General features: G+C 37.5%; 1 protein-coding gene across 1 annotated transcript in view; it reads left to right on the plus strand.

Moving 5' to 3' along the window:
* The window catches only part of PARP4 (poly(ADP-ribose) polymerase family member 4), a 53,601-nt gene that overhangs the window by 23,556 nt on the left and 4,917 nt on the right, over positions 1–25,128 (plus strand). The window contains exons 16-34 of the mRNA XM_087967487.1: positions 307–438; positions 1,557–1,643; positions 3,419–3,583; positions 4,070–4,113; positions 5,486–5,567; positions 6,292–6,429; positions 7,285–7,480; positions 8,487–8,557; positions 8,734–8,921; positions 10,504–10,603; positions 12,536–12,706; positions 14,501–14,581; positions 15,752–15,832; positions 18,200–18,295; positions 20,083–20,241; positions 21,943–22,065; positions 23,222–23,269; positions 23,602–23,667; positions 23,766–24,032. Coding sequence (XP_087823613.1) covers positions 307–438; positions 1,557–1,643; positions 3,419–3,583; positions 4,070–4,113; positions 5,486–5,567; positions 6,292–6,429; positions 7,285–7,480; positions 8,487–8,557; positions 8,734–8,921; positions 10,504–10,603; positions 12,536–12,706; positions 14,501–14,581; positions 15,752–15,832; positions 18,200–18,295; positions 20,083–20,241; positions 21,943–22,065; positions 23,222–23,269; positions 23,602–23,667; positions 23,766–24,032 — 2,295 coding nt within the window. The remainder of the gene's footprint in view (positions 1–306; positions 439–1,556; positions 1,644–3,418; positions 3,584–4,069; positions 4,114–5,485; positions 5,568–6,291; positions 6,430–7,284; positions 7,481–8,486; positions 8,558–8,733; positions 8,922–10,503; positions 10,604–12,535; positions 12,707–14,500; positions 14,582–15,751; positions 15,833–18,199; positions 18,296–20,082; positions 20,242–21,942; positions 22,066–23,221; positions 23,270–23,601; positions 23,668–23,765; positions 24,033–25,128) is intronic.

The raw sequence follows: 25,128 nt of genomic DNA on the forward strand, positions 1-25,128 counted from the left end.
TTCAGTGTAAAATCAGAAAATGAGAACAGAAATAACATTTTTGAGCCAAGAGCAGAAATGGAAAAAATATTCAGGGAATTAGCCTTCATATAATATCCAGCTGAAGTATACCACAACCTGACAAGTAAGGCAATCTGCCACAACTGGTTGACTTATGGTTTTTCCGAATTCTCTTTCTTTGGGTCTGTATTCAGTTATGTTGAAAGTGTTAATCCTAGTATGGAAGCTACATCTGTAAAAATCTTTTTACTGAAAACCTTTGTGTTGTCCAAATGAATGCATAAAATTTATTGCATTATATTTCAGGTTGTGGTGTTTCAGACCTATGAAAATGAAACAGAGAGTCCCATTGAAGCAAAATATGTCTTCCCTTTGGATGATACAGCTGCTGTATGTGGATTTGAAGCATTCATTAAAGGAAAGCATATAATAGGAGAGGTAAGCTGATGCTGTTGCAGAAAGGCAGATGACTTTAGGTCAACATTTCCCAACTTGGGATTTCTTGGGGACAACCTCCTTTGCTCCTAGGCTTTTGGGAAAGACTTTTCTAGGCTGTCATGAGAACTGTGTTAACATCCTCCAAGCTAGCAATCTATTGTTTTGACAATGAAAACACATAGTTAACTGTTTTGGTTGATGCTTGATTTTTTTATACATATTATCTTGTATTGGTCTTCCTATTGCTATGGATATGGTAGATAAATCACCATATAGAGCAGGGGTGTCCAACCTTGGCAACTTTAAGACTTGTGGACTTCAACTCCCAGAATTCTTTGCTGGCTGAGGAATTCTGGGAGTTGAAGTCCACAAGTCTTAAAGTTGCCAAGGTTGGACACCCCTGATATAGAGTATTGGCTTGGGGGATTCTTTGACCATCCTAGTGATCCAGGTAATGGCCCAACTCTACCAGGCCCTGATATTGCTTGAAAGGGCAATGAAAGGAAAATTTCTCTTTGTATTTTGCTAGCTTGAACTGCATTCGGCAAAGAACAGTCCAGTATTTTAAGAGGAAATATAGCGGTGATAGAGCAAGATAATTTTGGACCCTAGATACAGTAATGGTAAAGCCTCTAACTTTGTAGTAAGCTACATTTTTATATGAGAACAAGTGCTGTTGTGTTCTAGAAAAACTTTTTTTAAAGTAAGAAATAATTAAGTGTGTATCTATAACAAAGTATATGCACAGCTCTTGATTATAAAATGTTTAAAAAAATAAGAAGGAAAGATGCTACATTGAGCATTATCTGAGTTGTGGGGCTCAATTTTATTCTGAGGATGTCTCCTTCTGCTTAGGAGGACATCATTTCTGACAGGATCATCTAAATTCGATTCAAAAGAGTTTACTATATCTTTGTTCCCAATAGATTAAAATGAAATCATTCTCTAAATAGCAACTTATTTTGAGATGCAAGTAAACACTTAATAGGTTAGCCCACCAACTTCTCATATCTTGCTTCCCGAAATTTATTACAGAGTGTGACACGATGATGTTTGTTACTTTATTTTTATTTTCTTTCAAACCAAGATAAGTATTGTATATTATTCAATGTTAATAGGTTAAAGAAAAGGAAAAAGCACACCAGGAATACAGAGAGGCCATCAGTCGAGGTGATGGAGCTTATCTGATGGATCAGGATGCACCGGTAGGTGATATATAGATTTATTGTACAATTTATGACAATACATGTTGGACTCCATTTTTTGAAGTTACATTAGTCTCTAAACTGGAAATATTAATAGGCATACATACATACATTCTCTAGATGTAGAAATCAAATGAGACAGCTATGTAAATTTAGCTCCACTCAATAGACAGTTATTAAGATAGAAGAGCATCCAAGTTGAATAAGATAAACTGTGTTTTGCATATAGCAAAAAATCAGCAGAAAGCTTTTGGAATGGACAGAAATTTTGTTTATTGCCAGCTTAGGGAAATAATATCACGGGAACCTTCTCTACAGTTTCCTGAAATAAGTAACTGTATGCTATGGGGAGTTCTACTTGCTCAACATGTCTTCCTAAAAGAATATGTCTACATGTTCAGAAGACGCTCTGGGATATCCAAATTTATGAAGAAATATTTGGCATTATCACAGGCACTTTATTTTGAAATTACAGTTTTCACAAATCCCACAGAAAAATCTCTTCATAGAAGTCATTCCCTTGTGCTTTGTTCTCTATGGTTCTTAAGTAGCTCACAATGCACTACAATATATTTGGTCACTGCCAGTTACGCAATTAATGTGGCTTTATCATATGCTGATTGTTTGTTTTCTGAGAATGTTCTGATGATGCAAACATTGAGTAAGTGTATTGTTCTCTGTTTTAAGGACATCTGTTCAATGACACTGGATATATTGGAAGCAAATACTATTGCCATCAGATTTATAATCTTTACATGGACATTTACATGGACATTTTCATACATTTCATGTTTATAGCACTAGATCCAACATTATGTAAATGTGGACTCAATCATCCAGACCAAAAGCATGTAAAAGGTTAAATCATGGCAACTGGACCAAAGATTATTAAAGATGTTTGAGATGTTTCGTTACTCATCCAAGAGCTTCAGTCAAATTGCAAGTTAGTTCATTGCAACAACTCTCTATGCCTAATGAAAAATTGTCATGCTGCCTGAATAACTTACTTGGATGAGTAATGAAATGTCTCAGTTTAATAAACTTTTCTCTAGCTGCCATTATTTAGCCTTTTACATGCCTAGATCCAACATTCAAATAATAGAGCAGATTCCTCAGAAAGGGCTGGAAGTCACAGCCCTGATTCTCTACATGAGCTTGAACTTCTGCATAGATCTAAAATAAGATACAAGTCATTCCTGGTAATTTTCTTCTTCTCCATTAAATAGATTTCAGGGTTAAAACTAAGTAAGGTGCCTTATATCAAATCAAAAGCATTGTGGCTTGATCCTTTGTGTTTGTAAACAGTAGTTTATGGCCTGTGCAATATGTAAACCATCCAGTAAATGTTTATTGTAAGGCATGATTAAGCAAACTGTGCAACATGGGATTTCTGGTAGAATGTTGTTTGTTCTAGGTCAGGGGTGTCAAACTGGCAGGTCATGGTCCGCATGCGTCACATACAGACCATGCCCGCCCCAGCTCTGCGAATGGGGAAAACATTGTGAAATGTCATGTGATGGCAATGTGATGCAGTGTGTTTGACACCTGTGTTCTAGGTTATCAGCGGCCAGCTAATAGCAACAACTATCCAGATTTTCAGAAAGAGATCTTCCTCTGCCCCACATTAAGATGTCAGGGATTAAACCTAAGGCGTTTTGCTTGCAGAATTATGCTTAAACTATGTTTCATTAATAACATTTACTATCCAGTATTATTCCCTGTGCTATTGTTTGTAAGATCACATTTTTGTAAGCAACTGAAACATCATTTCACAGGACATTTTTACTGTTTCCGTTGGAAACTTGCCGCCTTCAACAAAAGTGCTCATCAAGATCACCTACATCACGGAGCTCAGTTATGAGAATGGGAATCTTTGCTTTCACTTGCCAGCTGCTGTAGCTCCTTGGCAACAAGACAAAGCATTAAATGAAATCACTCAGGTTGGCATGCTTTTACTAATTACTACATTGCTAATTAATGTTGCTAATGACCTTCTGGTTTAATGAAATGCCATGCGAACTCATTTATTCTTCTTTGAAGACAACTGAAGGAGACATGGTTGACTGCTGTAAAGTGTAGAACTCTATGGCCGGAGCCCTAATGTGCTTAATGAAATGGTTTACACTTATAACCGCAAGCAAATTATCTTTATAATACCATGGTTCACTTTGTTATGGATTTAATATGTTTAACAGGAGGAATGTGACTTTGGGGGAGCCCTACATTAGTGTAATTTATTGATTTATTTAATGTAATCTTTGAGGCTTCAGGGTTGCCACATTTATCAGCTTTTCTGGTAAATCTCTCTTGTATTGGAAAATCCAAAGTAATCAATAAAAGAAGGAATACGTTTTACTAATATACACTTGCCAAGATAAATGTTATTTTCCAGAGCATGATGTTTCATATCTTTATCTTTTGACCAGGACTCAGTAAGGAAAATTTGTGTTAGACAAACAGAAGCAAAAAGGTGAGTTGGTGAACTGCCACAGTTTTGTTATTTGCAGGTTAAAACTTAGATAGAGTTAGTCCTCAAGGTTACTAGGGACCCGGGAAAAATTACTTATGACCCATCCTTAAAGTTATGATTGTTGCACTAGCCCTGTAATCAAAGATCACATTTCAGGTGCTTGACAACCTCTTTACACCTATGACCGGTTGCCAAGCATCCTGCAATCATGTGATTTTCATTTGTAATCTTCTCTGCTGGCTTCTCCAAAAAGTCAGTGAGGAAGCCAGCAGGAAAAGTTGCAAGTTGCTGCTTCCTGCAAAATGATTTCCCATGTCCTCTATGTACTTGGAGGAGAGAGGACTTGTGGGGGCTGCAGAAAGCAATATTCAGGTTGCAAATTTTTCTCCAGCCTAGTTCTGGAGTTCCCCGCCATCCCCTGTTCAGAAAAGAACTCCAGCAGTGAGCCGGAGAAAAGAAGCTTGCATCCCGAAGATTCGATCTTCCTTCCAGCCTTTCTACCATTCAGGAACATTGTGAGAAGTGGCGCTCATCTTACGATTATTCTGAAGCAGGGGTGTCAAACTCAAGGCCTGTGGGCTGGATCTGGCCTGCGGGGTGCTTAGAACTGGCCTGTGGGCCTCCCTGGAAAGTGAAGGACTGGCCCACAGTGCCTCTGCCAGTGAAAATGGAGCTCGGGAGGGTAGCTGGCAGAGGGTTTCAGGAGGCCGTCACAGCCGAAAATGGAGCTTGGGAGCCTATTTTTGCTGGCAGAGTGCTCAGGCCACCACAGGCGGTCCCGACACGAGTGACGTTGAGCTGGCCACCCCATCCTGTCCACGGCTACCTCAGCTCTCTGAGGTCAAAGACAACCCTGATGCGGCCCTCAATGAAATCAAGTTTGACACCTCTGTTCTGAAGGCTAGGTGAATGGTTAACCAGATGGGTAGATAGACTATTTGACTGAATGATTGAATAATGCTATTTTTCCTAAGAGAAAAAAAAATCCAAATGACACCCTGCTATTGAAAATATAATAATAAATATAAAAAACTTGCCTTTCATTGAGACCCAAAATCTGTTTCTCTGAATGGGATATCTGCTTAATTATTTACCTGAGCATCCCAGCTATTTATTAACATTCTGTATCTTCCCTCCTTGGTATATTATAGAAGTGGTTTACCATTGTTAACTTTCATCTTTCTAGTCTAGCTGGCAGCCCACAGTTTCTCTCCAAAACTTAAACAGTTATAAGATGTGGCTGCTCACCTTTCATATCTGGGTCCTTTAATTGATTATTTTTTTAAAAAAAAATCTGCCTACTTATCTTAAGTTTGTGTTATGCCTTAGCTGCATCCTAAACTGTATGTGGATTCTCTTTATCTTATGACAGAGAGTTCAGCTTAGAAATGTCTATTGAAATGCCCTTCAAAATCAATAACATTAGTAGTTGGACACATCAGCTTAAAATAAAGGTAAGTAAATTGCTTAACGCAACATTAACATACAGTATAAATAGCTTGAAAAACCATGAAGGTTTCTAAACCAGGCTCTGCGCAATTTCATCAAAACAAATCCTTGTCTGGCACTACTGCACAGTGTTTTGTATTAGGCAGCCTTGCTAGAATAATTATTTTTTACTTCCAAGGTTAGACTGTGAATGTTGTTGCTGAATTATTATCACCTTTTCACAAGAGAAAGATATCAAGAGGCTTGTGGGGCACTCTAAGGCAGAAGCTCTCAAACTCTCTCAGGCTGCAGAACCTGAGAATTTAAATTTCCTAGAATTAATAATCAAAAGGGTAGTTAGTAATCAGCTGCAATGATAGCAATTTGGCTGTGTTCAAGTGACTATTTTTCTTAGTTGCTCTTATTTTCTCATGGAACCTTATCAAATTAATCAGCTAGACACTGTTCAAAAAATATTGCTCTAGTGTTTGTAGAACTTTAAAAAAATTAAGTGAAAATCTAAAGGGAGATAATCCCTACTTTGTCAAGTGTGTGGGTGGAGGAGTATAAAAAAAAATAGAGGACAAGATTTCAGGATTGTAAAATCCTATTTTGCAAGATTTTGTGCTCACACACTTATCAGTGCCTGTGGCTAGCTAAACAGATATGTCTCAAAAAATCAGGTTGTAATAATTCAGGCTGTCTTACAGCATTTGTTCTTTTTCTTTCTTGCATATTCCCTTAATTTAGAAAACAGATTGCAAAGCAGTGGTTTCCACAACTGAAGGCAGTTTCTTGGACGCTAGTGGCTTTTCAATGGAAATCCTGATTGGTGATGTATATTTGCCGAGAATGTGGGTAGAAAAACATCCAGATGAAAATAGTGAGGTGATTTTTTAAAGTTATTTAAAAATATACTGTGATATATAACTTAGCAACATAAATTCTGGGCTCAATTGCAGTCATAAGTCGAGAACTACCTGTACTGCTTGCTTTTTACTGATTAGAAAAATCTGTAAGTCCAGCTTGGATATAGTGCTATCTGTAAGAAACTCTTAATTATCTCCACAAATTCCGAGGCAACTCGTATACAACAATAAGTGAGACAGCATTAGTTAGTAGCATTAAACCACCAGCCATCCATGTATTACCTATTTCAATTGCATACAAGTAGTCCTTGATTTATGACTGTTCATTAAATGACCATTTGGACTTACAATGGCTTCAGAAAGGATCTTTATGGCTTGCAAAGCATTTCCAGCTATCATAAAATGTGTCAATTTATATGTGTTCGTCTGAATACACTTTAGGCACTTGGCAACTGGCTCACATTTACGACCAGTTGCAGCAGCCGACGGTTAAACGATTGTTATTTGCAATGCTTTTTGCTGTTTTCTTGCAAAAAAAAAAATACTCATTTGGGAGAATGGATTCAGATTTACCACCTCATGAGTCATGGTAATCATGGTAAAAGTGGTCAAAAACTCAAGTCTGGTCATCTGGTGCCTTAATTTGCAACCAAATTACAACTGAAATTCCAGTTCCAATTGTAGTTGTAAGTTGAGCACTTCCTGAATTCAGACTGATTTTCAGGATGCTGAATTCAAATCACTTATCTCTCTCTGAACCACAGCAAATGCCAGTTTATGACCTGTGGTGAGTCTTCTGCCTTGGCTGGCATCTGCCTGTCATTTAAGATGGATGCTTTTGGTTGATATTTTTTCTCCATTTCCTTCCTTTCAGGCCTGTATGCTTGTATTTCAACCAGAGTTTGAAGTTCCGTTCGATCATTTAAGCCTCCATGGTGAAGTTGTCATTTGCCTAGATTGTTCCAATTCCATGGCAGGTTCAGCAATCCAGCAAGCCAAGGAGATTGCATTACATGCTCTGAACTCATGTCATTTGACAAGAAAAATAAGTGTACTCAAATTTGGGACAAGTAAGACTTCTTTATGGAATTATGTCACCTTTTCTTTTTTTTGCTCTAGTACAGGTAGTCTTCCACTTACAAAAAATGGTTGAGTGACTGTTCAAAGTTAGCACAGCCCTGACAAAAGTGAGTTTTTTCATGCTTATGACCATTGCAGTATCCCCATGGTCACATCAGAGATGGTATTCAGCAGCTTCTGACCAGTTCTGGAGAACTCGTAGTGGAAATTTTGAGTAATTCGGAGAACTGGCAAATACCACCTCTGACTGGCTCCGCCCGCATCTATTCTCTGCCTCCAGAGTCCCAGCTGATCGGCTGGGACTTCTTTTGTTTCCCTGCATAGGAGAACGGAGCTGGAAAGCAGGTTAGTGGGGTGGGGAGGGAATGGGGATTTTGCAGTAACCTTCCCCCAGGAGTGGGGAGGGAATGGAGATTTTATAGTATCCCTCCCCTGCCAAGCCCACCAAACTATGCTCGCCAAGCCACGGCCATAGAACCATAGTAAAAAAAATTGAATCCCACCACTGGGTGACATGATCAAAACTCAGGTGCTTGACAACTGGCATGTATTTATAATGATTGCACTGTCCTGGGATCATGTGATCACTGTTTGCAACCTTCTCTCAAGCAAAGTCAATGGGGAAGCTAGATTCACTTAGCAACCATGTTACTAACTTAACAACTGCAATGGTTCACTTAATCACTGGGCTAAGGACGGTCACAAAACTCATTGTATTGCTTAGCAACAGAAATTTTGGGCTCAACTGTGATCGTAAATTGAAGACTACCCATATATTTATTCTTTAGAGCTCTGTCCAGTTTCCATGCAGATTTTTTGAATCCTCATTTGATCATCCTAACAATTACCCAGGACTAAGCTCTGTGTTATCAATGAAACTTATTTCTGAATTGTGGGATTGTGCTCTGAATTTTGCAGCTGTAATTATTATAACATGCCTAATAAAGAGACATTATTTATATATTATCATATGTAACACTTTTTGCCCTTCTATAGATTTTGTAGAAATTTGTTCCAATCTTGATGATTCCCCAATGGATTCCACAGCTTTGAAAGAATTTATCACAGTAAGTGTATTATTAGAGAAGGATGCCTTTGATACCAATTGTCTAGTATCCCAAGGCTGTATATAGTTCCATAAAATTACGATCCTAAAGTTCCAGTTATAGTCAGTTATGGGACTTGAGGCTTGACACATCTGGGAGAGGATGGTGTTAATTTAACTTTTATTTTTAATTTTTAGTCAGCTACAGCTACAATGGGAGATTCAAACTTATGGAAGGTACTGCGTTATCTGAGTTTGCTATACCCTACTAAAAGCAAGCGCAACATTATTCTTATATCTGATGGACATATTCAGAATGAAGGCATGACCCTGCAGGTTGTGAAGAAAAATGCACTGCACACCCGAATATTTACATGTGGAGTGAGGTAAGTGCAAAGTCAGTGAAAACTGACATCCAAACAGAATTACAAAGCATATCTGGCGCAGTGTTTCTCTGTCTCAAAAGTTTTAAGATTTGTAGAATTCAGCTGTCAGAATTCCTCAGACAGCATCCCTAACTATTTTAAGAATTGAGATCTATGCATTTTAAAGTTGCTGGGGTTGAAACACATTGCTCAGGGGTTTCAAGCTCAGTTTCATTGAGGGCCGCATCAAGGTTGTGTTTGACCTTGGGGGGCAGGGTGGGCGTGGCCAGATCGACATCACTCATGTCGGGAACACCTGTGGTGGCCCAAATGCTGTGCCAGCGAAAACAGGCTTCCGAGCTCTGTTTTTGGCTGTAACGGCCTCCTGCAACCCTCCGCCAGCGAAAACAGAGATCAGGAGGGCCACCCGCACTCCTCCTGAGCTCCATTTTTACTGGCAGAGGCAGGCTGGTCCTTTGCTCTTTCCAGGGCAGCCCCATGGGCCAGATCTAAGCACCCCAGCCCCCAGGCCTTGAGTTTAACACACCTGCTATAGGGTAATAATAAAGATAAGCAAAGATAAGCAAAAGCATCCTTTTAACCAGAAGACAAATAGGTGAGGTTATATTAGCCGTGTCAGGTAGTCCAGACAAAAAGCACAACCAGGAATACAATCTTTACTGTAAGGTTACATTAACAGTATCTTGCAGGACTGAAAGTATTTCTCTCCCCACCCACTCTCCTTTTACTCTCCAGGGAACTAGGGAGGGTCCCTTCTGAAATTCTTCCCACATCATCTTTCCTTTTGCAGGCTGAGAACTCTTTTACTTGCCAGTTGTCCAGTCTGTGTCTCTTCCTTCTAGTATCTGCAAGATCAGTCTCACATATCATTAACCCTTGCCATTTTTTTGGACCTTCTCATCCCCACTTTTTGGATGCTCAATCAAAGAGCACTGATACTAGTAAAAATTAGGAGTAAATTTGATGTGTGCACTAATGTAACTATAAAGGAGTCCCTGCGTATTTTACTTCGCTAGTTGTGACCAACCTTAATGGGCAGTGCTCATTTCTGTTTTAAGGCCATTGAGCCAATGCTACCCAAAGACATTTACACAATCATATGGCCAGTGTGACATCATGCTGCAGGGCAGAGTGTGCAGCAATACACAAAGCTGTAACTATGCCGGAGGTGGTATTCAGCCAGTTCTGGAGAAACGGTAGTGGAAATTTTGAATATTTTGGAGAACTGTTAAATAACACCTCTGGTTGGCCCCGCCCCTATCTATTCTCTGCCTCCCGAGTCCCAGCTGATCGGCTGGGTCTTCTTTCGTTGCCCTGCACAGGAGAACAGAGCTGGAAAGCAAGTTAGTGGAGTGGGGAGGGAATGGGGATTTTACAGTATCCTTCCCCTGCCATGCCCACAAAGCCACGCCCACAAAGCCATGCCATCCCATGCCCACCAAGCCACGTCCACAGAACTAGTAGTAAAAAATATACTGAACTATGCCCAGTATATATTGCATATAACAGTCATGTTTTCCTGCTCTGATTGATTCTCTGTTCCAGATTTTTATATATTGTAAACCTTTATAAATCATCTTAGTCCTACAGCAAATCGTCACATGCTGAGATCTTTATCACACTATGGAGCTGGAGCTTTTGAATATTTTGATGTGAAATCAAAATATAACTGGGAGAGAAAGGTAAGTATGTTTTAGTATTTTTCATAAGCAGCAATCAGCAAGGGAATGGGTTACATTGCTTAATCTACTTATTAGTTACTTTTCAGGATGCTTCCATAGTACAATGTTCCCTTTCCCCAGACCCTACACAACAATTTGAAAGCAACCTACTATCATTTTGGGGAGGCAACCTGTTATCATTTTAATGTCAGTCCTTCAAAGTCAGAGAACAGGCAGGAACATCATAACCCAAATCTTGCTCTTCTTCCAGCTAATCAGCAGTGTCCCATCTAGAATAGTACAACTCTGGAATACAATAATATATCAACCTTCTTCATGCAAAAAAAGAATGAAATTAATTTGAACCCTAATTTTACATTTCTACATTGTTAAGCATATTTGAAAATAATATTAGCATTTCTTATTTTAAAAAAAAACAATTGCAAAGCACCAAGACATTATTACTCTATTGCAGTTCAGCCCAACCTCTTTCACACAGTTGTTGTGGGTATAAGATGACAAGAGAACCCCATAGGTACTACCTAAAGCTACCACAAAAAGGGTACAAATAAATAAACATCTCTTGATAGGCAAAGAAGGGCATTCTGACATTTTTTGTTACCAGGAGTTTTGCCAATATAGGTAGTCCTTAATGATCACAGCATGGACTAGCAAATTGTTCACTAAGCAACAAGATCATTAAGTGAGACATCAGTGACCATGACTTGTGATTTTACTGTTCTTTTTCATTAAATCTGTTTGTCAGAAGCCAATTGTGAAGTGTACAAATGGCATCCCAAAGGTGCTTTTTCAGGAAGCAACTGGACTTGAGTTTGAGATGCAGACAACACAGACTCATCCCCAGCCCGCGCCTGTCTTCAACAGTGAAGGGACACAGGGCAGAAAACATCCTGTAGCAAAGAAGGTTCCATACCCATTTGCGCTACTCAGGTGACCCTGAGGACACAGATGAACCTCCAAGTGGCCTCAACGATTCTCTAAAAAGAATGCAAATGACCAGTGGTCCACAAGCAATATAAATCTTTCCATTCCCCACCATCCAATTAGAGCTGAAGAAGCTTCTTGGATGAGAAGCAAAACGTCTTCAAAAGAAAAAACAAGAAAGTTCAATTGCCTCCTGAAAAAGCAACTTTGGGACAACCATGATCTGGATGACTGAGAATCTCCATAGACTTGTACAAATGACAAACACCAGCTAGCAGTCAGAAGACATGATGAAAACTCCTTAAATTCATAACACATAGACAGACTTAACTGTAGTTTCAGCTGGGAAATTGAGAGACGAAGCTAAATCCAAGAATACTACAGAATTCCTGGCACTCAGATAAATCAACCATCAACAGGAACATAGAGATAAACAAAATTTACATAACATTCAAAAGAGACAATTAAAAAAAACCTAAAAAGGGAAATAAATCACAGCTTCTCACCTTCAATCAATTCTCAGATAACTAGATTGCCTTTCACCAGGCAATCAAACAGAAAACAATAATCAAGGAACTACAAAGGAGACAATCAAGCAGACAAATATTACCCCAATTAAGGAACTATCAAGAAGAAAACCACATCCCATCAACATTGAGAGGGCAAGCTATTCTTAACAAGAAGCAATCCCCACTTCCTTCTAGCACTAAAATGTTACACAATCAGGTAACAAAACATCAGCCACCAACCAAACTCAAAATAGCACCAAAGGGCTTTTTGGAAAAAATAATTTTAGCCCTTTGCATCTTTTACAATTCATTTTATCAACTTCAAGACTCTAGACTAATTAATTTTAAAAAATATGGATGTGGTTAAATCACTTGATGAAATTCCCTGTAAGATAGCATTTCTTCATATTTGTTCTATTTTGTTGTGTATTTACTGCTCTATGTAAAATGATTTAACCAATGCAACAAATACTAATTTTCTGTTTCCATCTCTGTGCAGGTGAAAAGCCAGACAACTAGAACGCTTTCTTCACAGTGCAGTTCTATTTCCATTGAATGGCAGACTCATATGACAGAAAATCCTAAACTTAGTTTTACTCCTGCTCAGATAAGTGCTCTATTTAACCACGAGCGTCTTCTAGTCTATGGATTTATCCTCAATTGCACAGAGGTAAAAAGCTGTCCAAAGAAGCTTCTCTCTTCTTCCCAGTTTGAAAATTTATATATTGGCAGTATCTCTTTCAAGTGAATGAATAATGCATTTAATTTAAATAATTTAATTAATTTAATTAATTTAATTTAAATAATACATATTATTTAAATCATGGATTTTCCAAGAAAAAGAACCAATCAGAAAACCAATAAAGGAACCAACAAATTCTATGGTCAGAAAAGCAATAGAAACAGGGATAGGAAAACAGAAAAATTATAAAGGCTATGCATATATAGCACTTTCCAGACCTCCACTTATTTGGAAAGGACTATAAGGATTATCAGGAAGTTTTACATTATATTTTTTAAAAATCTAGGCATGTAAATTACACGCGTTATGATCCTAGTTTCTGTAACAACAGAAAATTGTTTCTGATCAACTCCTGTATGGTACCCTTTTGTACAGTATGTCTGAATACTGATATTATGACTCCCCTCAGTCTTCTTTTCTGTAAACTAAAGATCCTAACTTCCTTCAGCTTATCCTCATAGAACATAGCCTCAAATTTGTGTATTGTATTTATAGCCTTCCTCTGAAACTGTTCTAACCCATCAATACCTTTTTCAAAATATGCCTGGAAATGTACACCAAATACCACAGTTGTCATCTCAACCACGTAGAGCAAAGGAAAATAAAAGAATACACACATCTTAAAATGTTGTGAACAAATTAGATTGCTTGTATAGTAAGCCTTTTTAATATTTTAAGCCACCCAGAGTTACCTTGTAGTAAGATGGGCGGCTAATATGTTGTACAAATAATAAATAAATAAAACCATACCAATGCAAATAACAGCAGTTATAACATGGCTTAGCATTATCACATGCTGATTATGTCCATGAGATATATTAAGCAAAACAGTAGATTGAGCATAGAACAAAATTTGGAATTTCTGAAGCAATGGAAAATTATGGAAAATGTTGTACTTTCTGCATGGGTGTCAAACTCGCTGCGTCACGTTGCCATCACGTGATGATTCATGACGTTTTCCCCATTCGTGGAACTGGGGTGGATGTGGCTTGCATGTGACATATCCAGCCCGCAGGCCACCAGTTTGACACCTTTGTGAATGCTCAACCTGAAAAGATTCTTCCACCTGCTGCCATAACAATTTAATGATGTCAGCCACTGATCTGAGCTTCAGAATGTTTCAGGTTTAAGCTAGCTTTGAATTTACACATTTCAGCTGCTTTCATTCTTTGTGCATATATGTTAGAGCTGGGGTGTCAAACTTGCGGTGATGTATCAGGACTTTTCCCTCCTTTGCCAAACCGGGCATGGATGTGGCCAGTGCATGATGCATCCAGCCCATGGGCCACAAATTTAGAGTGGTTTTTTTAATGTTTGATTAAGCTATAGTTAATGCAAAGCCTGCTTTGAAATTCCATACTAACCTTAATTTTATATTTTAGATACCCAAGAATCTCAAATCTTGATAAATTAAACAGCCATTATATTGCACTAGAGTTAAATCTTTTTTTAAATTGTTTGGTGTATTCTCATAATTAAGTCACAACAAATGTTCCATTCCACCAGCAGATATGTCTGTATTAGCATCACCCTCTCTGTAAACAGGAAGAGATATCTAAAAATAATTATAATAAATGTTGCATGCAGCTTATATTGTAAATAGAAGCACTTGCTTTTCCATAAAGTAATAGATAAACATGCTATTACATGATGTGTATGCCACCATTCTTAATTTAAAAAACAATAAATTAAGACGAATATTCTGGTTTTTTTCTATTTCAGGCCATTTTAAAGGCACAAGTAGACAATCAGGAATTGTATACACTGGTGTCTACATCTGAACTGCAGAAGACCACAGGAACTGTGAGTTAGGCATTGATTGCTCAAACCATAAACTTGTCTTGAGCTCTTGATTTAATATTTTAAAATGGAGCACTTGGGTCCCTTCTGTTGATGAATCTTTATTAGTTACAATGCAGCTGTAAAAGACATTCCAAAGGGCAAGCCCTACTGGACATAGGTAGCACACATGAGAATAACAGAATTGGAAGGGACCTTGGAGGTCTTCTAATCTCTTCTTAAAAACTTCCAGTGTTGGAGCATTTACAACTTCTGGAGGCAAGTTGTTCCACTGATTAATTGTTCTAACTGTCAGGAAATTCCCTCTTAGTTCTAGGTTGCTTCTCTCCTTGATTAGTTTCCACCCATTGCTTCTTTTCCTGTCCTTACTCTCTATAGGAAGGAAGGTACACCAAATGTGAGAATGCATGGGTCTTTTAGCCAAGGACAATTTAGCACATGGATTGAGGATGAAATGAAGGCCATGCCATTGAGACATGGCATTTACCATGGTTAGATGCAATTGGACAGTTACATGGGATCTATGAAGATGTCTATTTTTTTCCTGCTGCAGTCTTTGACTCTGAACTGGGGCTAGGCACTTTGGAATCTTTATATGGCCAAGAAATGAGAAAAGCAGTGACAGAATCAATTGTGTCAGAGGGGGTATTCAGCAGATTCTGACCTGTTCTGGAGAACCGATAGTGGGAATTTTGAGTAGTTTGGAATACCACCTCTGACTGGCCATGCCCCCATCTATTCTCTGCCTCCTGAGTCTCAGCTGATTGGCTGGGTCTTCTTTTGTTGCCCTGCACAAGAGAACAGAGCTGGAAAGCAAGTTAGTGGGATGGGGAGGGAGTGGGGATTTTACAGTATCCTTCCCCTGACACGCCCACCAAGCCATGCCCACAGAACCGCTACTAAAAAAAATTGAATCTCACCACTGAATTACATCTCTGAGGTTGCCAATCCAGAGGTCCAGACATTGCTTTGATACAGAGGCAAAAAGATGGTTTAAAACATTTGTCAGCACAAGTGCAGCCTCATCTCTTATGATATAGGGAGAATAATTCTTTTCCAATACACTATTTACATTCGGAGGCAAACTGCTCAATATACATTTGACAAGACCAAACTATTTAATAATTGCTTTAATATTACTGATTGCAATGTCGTCTTTTATATCTGGTACAGATACTCCACAAACTTGCAGCAAGAGCCTTTATTAGAGAGTATGAACAAGGGATGCTCGATGAGAGTGAAACACAACATGAGGTGCGCTCCCCCGCAAAAATAAAAACTGTGTAACACTGTATTTATTATCCATTTTAATTATGACCGGCACCTATAAAATTGCTATGATTCTCTTATGGGATTAAATTAAGTGTTCTCCTATAAGCCTGGGGTTTTACATGTTTTTATTTTTATTTATGTTGAGTATTTTTTGCATTGCCACATACTTTTAATTCTCATTTTGTTTGTGAGCCGTCCAGAGATGGTTGTTTTTTGTTTGTTTTTTTGGATGGGTGACTGTCTAAATTTGCTAAATAAATAAATAGAATAAGTTTGGAACAAGATACATAGTTCTGAGGCTTCTAGCCCAAACAATGGCTGTGATGATCTGACAGTGGCTCTGTATTGCTTTGTCCTAACATATGATGAGATAGATTTATGGATGTATTTGCTAGTTAAACTGATAAAAGTCTGCTTGAGAAAATACAGGAAAGACATTTACAGTTTTTTCTAGGATCATACAGTAGAATAATTAGCAGAAATTCCTACCTCATTCCATTTTCTGGCACTTCAGAGTACCTCCTTTTCCTGTCTGCAGAGGGGTGTTGTTGTGCCTTGCCAATCTCTCTTGTCATTCCTAGACAGTCTGAGGGGCAGATCTTCTCTATAATGGCCAATTTCTTTACTTTGGAAACATGTATGCTAAGAGGAAACGAATGAAGCAGTTTGCTGACTGCATCTCAACTTTTCTACTCAATGAGTTTATTCAACAGCAAGTTAAGGACATTCATAAGATAGCAGAAGGGTGATTGTATGGTTTGGGGGGAAAGTGCACTTGATATTCCCTTTCTGTCACCATAAAACATTGCTGATAGGATGGCTAACTGCTCCAAGATACAATATATTATTAGATACAATAAAATGAATGCTCCATATGACCAATGAGGTCTACATTTATTTATTTGATTTATATCCTACCCTTTGTAGTGGAACTCAAGGCAGCGTACATAGTTCTTCCTTCTCGTATTTTTATCTATAGCAACTTGTGAGATAGATAGAGCTGACAGAAATTGATAGTCCAAGGCCACCCAAGAGTTTCCATACCTGAGAATGGATTAGGACCTGTATCTCGCCACTCCTATGCCACAATTTAACCACTGAACCAGCATGGTGTAGTGGTTTAAATGTGGCATAGGAGTGGTGTGATACAGGTCTTAGTTTACTCTCTAATCTGAATGAATGCATGAACTAACAGCTTCATGCATTTAACAGTAGCTTTTAATTGTAGAAGGATTTTTCTGTTTAGCTATGCTAAACCAAAATCTTATCAAAGACTTGGCTAGCATGGATGTAGTCATCCAGTCATAATTTATATTTCCACTTCCTTTCAAACATTATAACTGATAATGATAGTTTCCTTTTTGTGGATCCTCACAGTTTATAATATCTTAATAGCACACAATAGGGTAGGGTAGGATAGGGTAGGGTAGAGTAGAGTAGAGTAGAGTAGAGTAGAGTAGAATAGGAATAGAATAGAATAGAATAGAATTGAATTGAATTGAATTGAATTGAATTGAATTGAATTCTTTATTGGCCAAGTGTGATTGGACACATAAGGAATTTGTCTTTGGTGCATATGCTCTCAGTGTACATAAAAGAAAAGATACATTCATCAAGAGTCAAGAATCATAAGATACAATGCTTAATAATAGTCATAGGGTACAACAAGCAATCAATGTGATCCTGATTTGTTTTGTTTTATGATATTGTGCTTTAATGAACAAAATACATTTGACTATAAAATATAATGACAATATGATTTAAAACATGCTTGAAAATATATATTAAAAACTATAAATGAAATGTTGAAGATCTGCCACTTCAGGAACTAAACCAACTTGTATAGAAGTTACTGCTATGGCAGAAATCTGGATAAAATACTCCACTAGCCTGGCTCTCTGTTCCGTTCATGTCAGAGGCACTGCTTAAGGCACTTCTGGGTTGAAGGGATTAACTAGTGACATCACTGTTGCCCAGGCATTGCCCCTGAAGGCTCCTTTCATGTCCTTGTTAAGGAGCTGGAGAGATTGACAGGAGCTCACCCTGCCTTGGAGCAGCACTTGGGTCTTGAACATGGCTTGCTAACTTCCAACTCAGCATCCTCACGATGTGAGCCACCTCACTCCTCCTAGCCCAGCTGTATATCACTGACAAAGATTATAGATAAAGCAGGAAGTAACCAGATGCCCTTTAGATATTTTGGAGAATAATTCCTAAACTTCTATAAATGTGTCCCACTGGCTATAGTGGCTTGAGCTTATAAGATTTGTAGACCAAAACATCTGGCAGATATCAGGTTGCTTGTCCCTGCAGACTCTTTTTAACATTTGCCTGGACCTTACTATTTAGATGAAAAGAGAACAGCTGAAGTCCAACATCATTGAGCTCAGCCTGAAGCACTCCATTGTTACCCAGTTTACAAGCTTTGTGGCAATTGAAAAAAGGGTATGTATGTTCATCTTCAAACCATCCTTTCCCCCATTTTTTTCCTAAGATAGGGCTGAATTATGAAATCTGGAAGGCATCAGAACATATAGTCGAAATTGTCTTAATTTCAATGAAAATTAGAGCTTAGGTGAAGATTGACTGTGCACTAGAATATTAATGGGTAGATGTATTGATAGTCCAAGGCCACCCAAGAGTGATGGATGCACTTTATGCTTCACCAAGAACCAATAAAACTCCAGTCTAGTGGTGCATGGATGGCAGCCTTATTAACCAGTACTGCCGGAAGACAAAGTTTGAGGAAGTGGCAAGATCCCAGCCATCACAAACACATACTGAAGAAAATGGTACCTCAGATTATGAGCGGGGGAGTGAAGCAAATTAGAAAGAGTAAAGGGTGAGAGAGAATAGTATGTATCCATGACGAATGCTAAGAGGAAAAGTCAGTGTTCTTTTGCGGGCTTGAAAATAAACGACCCAGAGAAAAATGTAATGGAATATAATAAGAGAATATAGAATATAATACAGTAATAACAATAAATTATAAACCCTGAATTTAGTGGTGATGAGTAAAGTTCCAGTAGGCCAATGCTAGGAAATATTCAGGTCTGAACTACAATGGGATGATAAATTCGCTCTTAGCAATCTGATCAACAAATGAGAAATAGTATTCAACTGTTTTAGCAGGAAAACATTTTTCTGTTGAACTTCAGGAATATGTTTTGTTTCTATCTGCTTGCAAAGCAAGAACGTAGTCATGTTTCTAAACGGATTGCAGATTAGTTGCCCTCAGAGAGAAAATTATTTCAGAAATCATTATTTTCTTTCAGTCTAGTTGTATACTGGACAACTATTCATTCAAAGAAGACATCCATAAGGGCTATTGTTTATTACTCTTTAGTAAACAAAGGTCTATGAACAATTAGCTGAGAAAAGTGAGCCCTTTGTAGCCAATATTTAATGAAAGAATAATTCAGTTAATAAACAGTATAAAATTTATTATAATTTTTATAAACAGTTGAGTAATAATTAAATAAAATCCAATATTATTTTCATTTACATTTTGCACAATTATATATAGGTAGTCCTCGACTTTCAACAGTTCATTGATGACTGTTCATAGTTACAACTGCACTGAAAAAGAACAACTTATGACCATTTTTCACTCTTATGACCATTGCAGCATCCCAATGGTCATGTGATCAAATTTCAGACACGTGGCAACGGACTCATATTTGGATGCAGTGTCCCGGAGTCACATGATTCCCTTTTGTGATCTTCTGACAGGCAAAGGCAATGGGGAAGCCAGATTTACTTAACGATCGTGTTACTAACTTAACAACCGCAGTGATTCACTTAACAACTGAGGGAAGAAATGTCATAAAATGGGGCAAAATTCACTTAACAAATGTCTCACTTAACCACAGAAGTTTTGGGCTCAATTCTGGTCGTGACAACTTCCTGTACTCCTACCAATAGAACAATCTTTCAGAATTTCTCAACCAGCAAGTCATTTGAAATCTTGAAGTTCATACATGTGGATGGAGCTCAGATTAGGGAAAGGCCTATCATCGCAAACTGGCCATCCAGAGATAGTGGGACCAGCAAAGTTAAGGAACTGGGAGATGATGTTTGGGCAGTGGGATGGAGGAGCTGATTCTAAGAGAACTATTTTTAGCTTTTCAGATTAATTCCAAGGCACATGTATAATTAACTGCTATTCTTAGCTTTGAATATTTAACATTATTGATTCCTTCTCATGTATTCTTTTGGTACTTCTCAATTAGGAGGCAGATGAAGACCAAAGTGGTGATGCTTTAGATCACTTGGAGCCTGTAGCTATACATGAGGTCGATATTTTACCCTATATAGCATATTCAACAGAAGAAATTCTGGAAAATGAAAATATGGTATGTATATTGACTCCCCCCCCCACCCCACTTAATGTAATGTGATTTAATGTTTCTTCTTTGGTAAAGATAAGACATTTTCCATGTATATTGGGACTCAAATTCTCAAAAATGTTACAAGGACTTGCAGCACTATAATTTCAACACTTGTGGAGGGCAGCCTTTTAGAGAAGAAAAGCCAAATTTCTTTCATATTTTTTTCCTCAGAAGATACAGAGATTGTATAGAAATGTTTGGAGTTGAAACCAAACCCATCCAGAGTAAGATCAGGATGGTCATGATGTGTTCCTTTGGCTGTGTGGCAGAGGAGTGGAAACTAAATTGATTTGCCTGAACTACATATACTTTTGTGATATATCAATGTCTAATTACTGTAGATGCACAAAAAGGAGATGAAGTTCTCCAGCAATTGATGCAGAATATTCTTTGTGTTGTAAAACTCCCAGTGACCCTGGTGTGGGGAAAAGCTGTATTGCTATGCTTGCATAGGGACAGATTCCTAGTAATACTAGGATGAGTAAAGGGCCATAGTCAATGCTAGGAAATATGAATGTGATGATAAATTCTACAATGTGATGATAAATTCGCTCTTAGCAATCTGATCAACAAATGAGAAATAGTATTCAACTGTTTTAGCAGGAAAACATTTTTCTGTTGAACTTCAGGAATATGTTTTGTTTCTATCTGCTTGCAAAGCAAGAACGTAGTCATGTTTCTAAACGGACTGCAGATTAGTTGCCCTCAGAGAGAAAATTATTTCAGAAATCATTATTTTCTTTCAGTCTAGTTGTATACTGGACAACTATTCATTCAAAGAAGACATCCATAAGGGCTATTGTTTATTACTCTTTAGTAAACAAAGGTCTATGAACAATTAGCTGAGAAAAGTGAGCCCTTTGTAGCCAATATTTAATGAAAGAATAATTCAGTTAATAAACAGTATAAAATTTATTATAATTTTTATAAACAGTTGAGTAATAATTAAATAAAATCCAATATTATTTTCATTTACATTTTGCACAATTATATATAGGTAGTCCTCGACTTTCAACAGTTCATTGATGACTGTTCATAGTTACAACTGCACTGAAAAAAACAACTTATGACCATTTTTCACTCTTATGACCATTGCAGCATCCCAATGGTCATGTGATCAAATTTCAGACACGTGGCAACGGACTCATATTTGGATGCAGTGTCCGGAGTCACATGATTCCCTTTTGTGATCTTCTGACAGGCAAAGGCAATGGGGAAGCCAGATTTACTTAACGATCGTGTTACTAACTTAACAACCGCAGTGATTCACTTAACAACTGAGGGAAGAAATGTCATAAAATGGGGCAAAATTCACTTAACAAATGTCTCACTTAACCACAGAAGTTTTGGGCTCAATTCTGGTCGTGACGACTTCCTGTACTCCTACCAATAGAACAATCTTTCAGAATTTCTCAACCAGCAAGTCATTTGAAATCTTGAAGTTCATACATGTGGATGGAGCTCAGATTAGGGAAAGGCCTATCATCGCAAACTGGCCATCCAGAGATAGTGGGACCAGCAAAGTTAAGGAACTGGGAGATGATGTTTGGGCAGTGGGATGGAGGAGCTGATTCTAAGAGAACTATTTTTAGCTTTTCAGATTAATTCCAAGGCACATGTATAATTAACTGCTATTCTTAGCTTTGAATATTTAACATTATTGATTCCTTCTCATGTATTCTTTTGGTACTTCTCAATTAGGAGGCAGATGAAGACCAAAGTGGTGATGCTTTAGATCACTTGGAGCCTGTAGCTATACATGAGGTCGATATTTTACCCTATATAGCATATTCAACAGAAGAAATTCTGGAAAATGAAAATATGGTATGTATATTGACTCACCCCACCCCACCCCACTTAATGTAATGTGATTTAATGTTTCTTCTTTGGTAAAGATAAGACATTTTCCATGTATATTGGGACTCAAATTCTCAAAAATGTTACAAGGACTTGCAGCACTATAATTTCAATACTTGTGGAGGGCAGCCTTTTAGAGAAGAAAAGCCAATTTTCTTTCACATTTTTTTCCTCAGAAGATACAGAGATTGTATAGAAATGTTTGGAGTTGAAACCAAACCCATCCAGAGTAAGATCAGAATGGTCATGATGTGTTCCTTTGGCTGTGTGGCAGAGGAGTGGAAACTAAATTGATTTGCCTGAACTACATATACTTTTGTGATATATCAATGTCTAATTACTGTAGATGCACAAAAAGGAGATGAAGTTCTCCAGCAATTGATGCAGAGTATTCTTTGTGTTGTAAAACTCCCAGTGACCCTGGTGTGGGGAAAAGCTGTATTGCTATGCTTGCATAGGGACAGATTCCTAGTAATACAATTCAGAAGGATGGTACGATATCATAGTGTTCTAAATTTTCCTAGCATACTTTTCATCTCTTTTATTAGTTGTAGAGAAATAAAGGATCATAAATTTGGAAGGAGCTATTTGGGCTAAATTATACCGTTCATTATTGCAGGAATTCAAATTAAAGCATCCCTGACAAATCTTTATATAGCCTGTTTTTTGAACATAACTGGAGAAGGAAAGTTCATTTTCCTCAATAACTGGTTCCAATGCCAAACTGTTCATAGGTTAGAAAGATTTTTCTAACTTATCAGCCAGAAAAGGAAATTTTTCAATCTTGAAATACAACAGTCAATATCATTTAAGCAAAAGTGAAATATTTTATGCTGGAAGATATTGTTTCTCCCAAAAAATAGATGCAGAAGCCATAAAGTATTACAGGAGCTTTTAAACAGTATAAAAGAGTTTATTGTGTGAGTGATATGTTAATTTGTCATTGCACAAGTATTTAATATTGGGAAAAGAAAAAGAGCACTGAAAGATTTTATTTATGGTTGGAAGCTAACATCCTTCTTCCATTCACATAAAAGAAGTCTCCTATCACTTATCTGCTGTTCTGAACAATATTTTAGAATTTATGAATCTAATCTAAATCTAACAAACATTTATTTAACAGTTGGAGCATGACTTTATACCTGAGCGTCTTAACTTGGCACCACGTGAGGTCAGTAGTTAATTTTAAAAATTGTCAATGAATATTCTATTTTCTGCCAATCTTTTGTCAAACACCAAATTGTAATCAACCATTATCTTCAGGCAAATCTGTTAAGATGTTATTTTTTTCTATAATTTAGATTGATAGAGGAGGAGATTATGTATTTCCTGGTTTGAGACAGCAATTTGGGATTGTAAAATAGAAATTCACAGGACTTTTGACAAGCTGCAGCTTCATTCAGAAAAAGTCTTAAATATTCAAGAGTTGGCCAAAGGCTATGATGATGAAGACAAAAACAGAAGAACAGAACTTCTAAAGTGTTGGTTTTTTTAATTCCACAGATACTTCACTTCTGCAACATGCCTGCCCACGAGGATGCTACTTCAGACTCTGCTATTCCAGTTCAGGTCAGTGCTCAGATAAAACTCACAGGGCCATCAAACCTAATCAACTTATATTTCAATCAAAGTGCCAGTGTTTTTACAAACTTGGTTTTGATTTTCAGGAATTGTCTGGAGTCTTGTGCGAGTCAGTCAGGGAAGAAATTGCTTTGAAACCACCTCCCAGACCCCTTGTTTGTAAAACTGTTCCACACGCAAAAAAGAAAGGTGTTACTAAGAATCTACTTGCATTTCATTCAGAAGAAGAAATATTAAAACCTTCAAAAAAAGAGAAGCAGATTGCCTTTTATAAAAGAAAGGCAACTGCTTCTGAAATGAAATTAAACACAACTCATTATGCAGCTAAATCTTCAGAAAAGAATTCATGCCAGGTAAATTGTAATACATATTTAATACAGTTATTTCTAATATGGATGTCCTTATATGCTTTGTTTATATGAGGGCTGAATGAAAAGTAATGTATCCATCTCCTTAACTTTAGTTTAAATAGGGATATTTTAATAAATGAAACAGGAGCCCTTGAAATGAACTCTATTGCTACTGTATTTATATCTCCACATAATTACCACCATTTACTGCACACATTTGTCAATGATGGACAAGCTTCTTAATGCCAAGAATCCCATACTTTATATCCTCATCCAATTCCTGACAGTCCTTTCTACTAGTCAAACAGTTGCCCAAAAATCCCTTCAATTTTGGCAAAAGGTTTAAATCGATGCACCAGGTTTGGAATGTATGATGGATGGGATAAGACATTCCTTAATTATTCTTTCAAGGTTTTCAATGTGGCAGTGTAACACACTGAATTGATAATGGTGCCAGGTTCAAGAAAATGTATGTGAATAACATCATCTGGGTCCTCCCAAACTGCAACCATGAGTTTTCCTACTAAAGCCTGTGGTTTGAGCACTGGGTTTTCCGATAAAATTTTGTGATGGTGTTCCATGTACTGACATTTAATTTATTGATCATAAGATAAGCCTGTGGTTTGCCAAGTATTATGATGCTATGGAAGCTTCCATATAAGCTTCCATGTCAGAAACAATAACAGCAGAGTCTGTTATCGCAACCACCTTCCACCAAATGAAGTGAAAGAACAGACACTAAAGAATATCAGGGTTTCTAGTACATCCATCCTTCCGAGTTCGGTAAAATGAGGACCCATTTTACCCATGGAGACCCATGGGGGCAACATGCTGACTCTGTATACCGTTTAGGGAGGGCTGTAAAACACTGTGAACCAGTACATAAGTCTAAGTGCTATTACTATTAGTACTACCATCTGGGGGCTTATAACATTGGAGGCATTACTTTTCACTCACCCTTTCTAATTTTATTTCCCAAAGTGATTCATGCTTTTTTTTTCATAGTATATTATCAGTTGACAACAAAATAAATTTGTTCTTGATTAAAGGTGAATCATGAAATCCATACTGAAAATAGCACTGATCTTATAATTTAATT

Source organism: Notechis scutatus, chromosome 5 (genome assembly GCF_049901735.1).
Source record: "Notechis scutatus isolate UNSWTSFEM ecotype Mainland chromosome 5, rNotScu1.2, whole genome shotgun sequence".
In the NCBI taxonomy this organism is placed as follows: Eukaryota; Metazoa; Chordata; class Lepidosauria; order Squamata; family Elapidae; genus Notechis; species Notechis scutatus.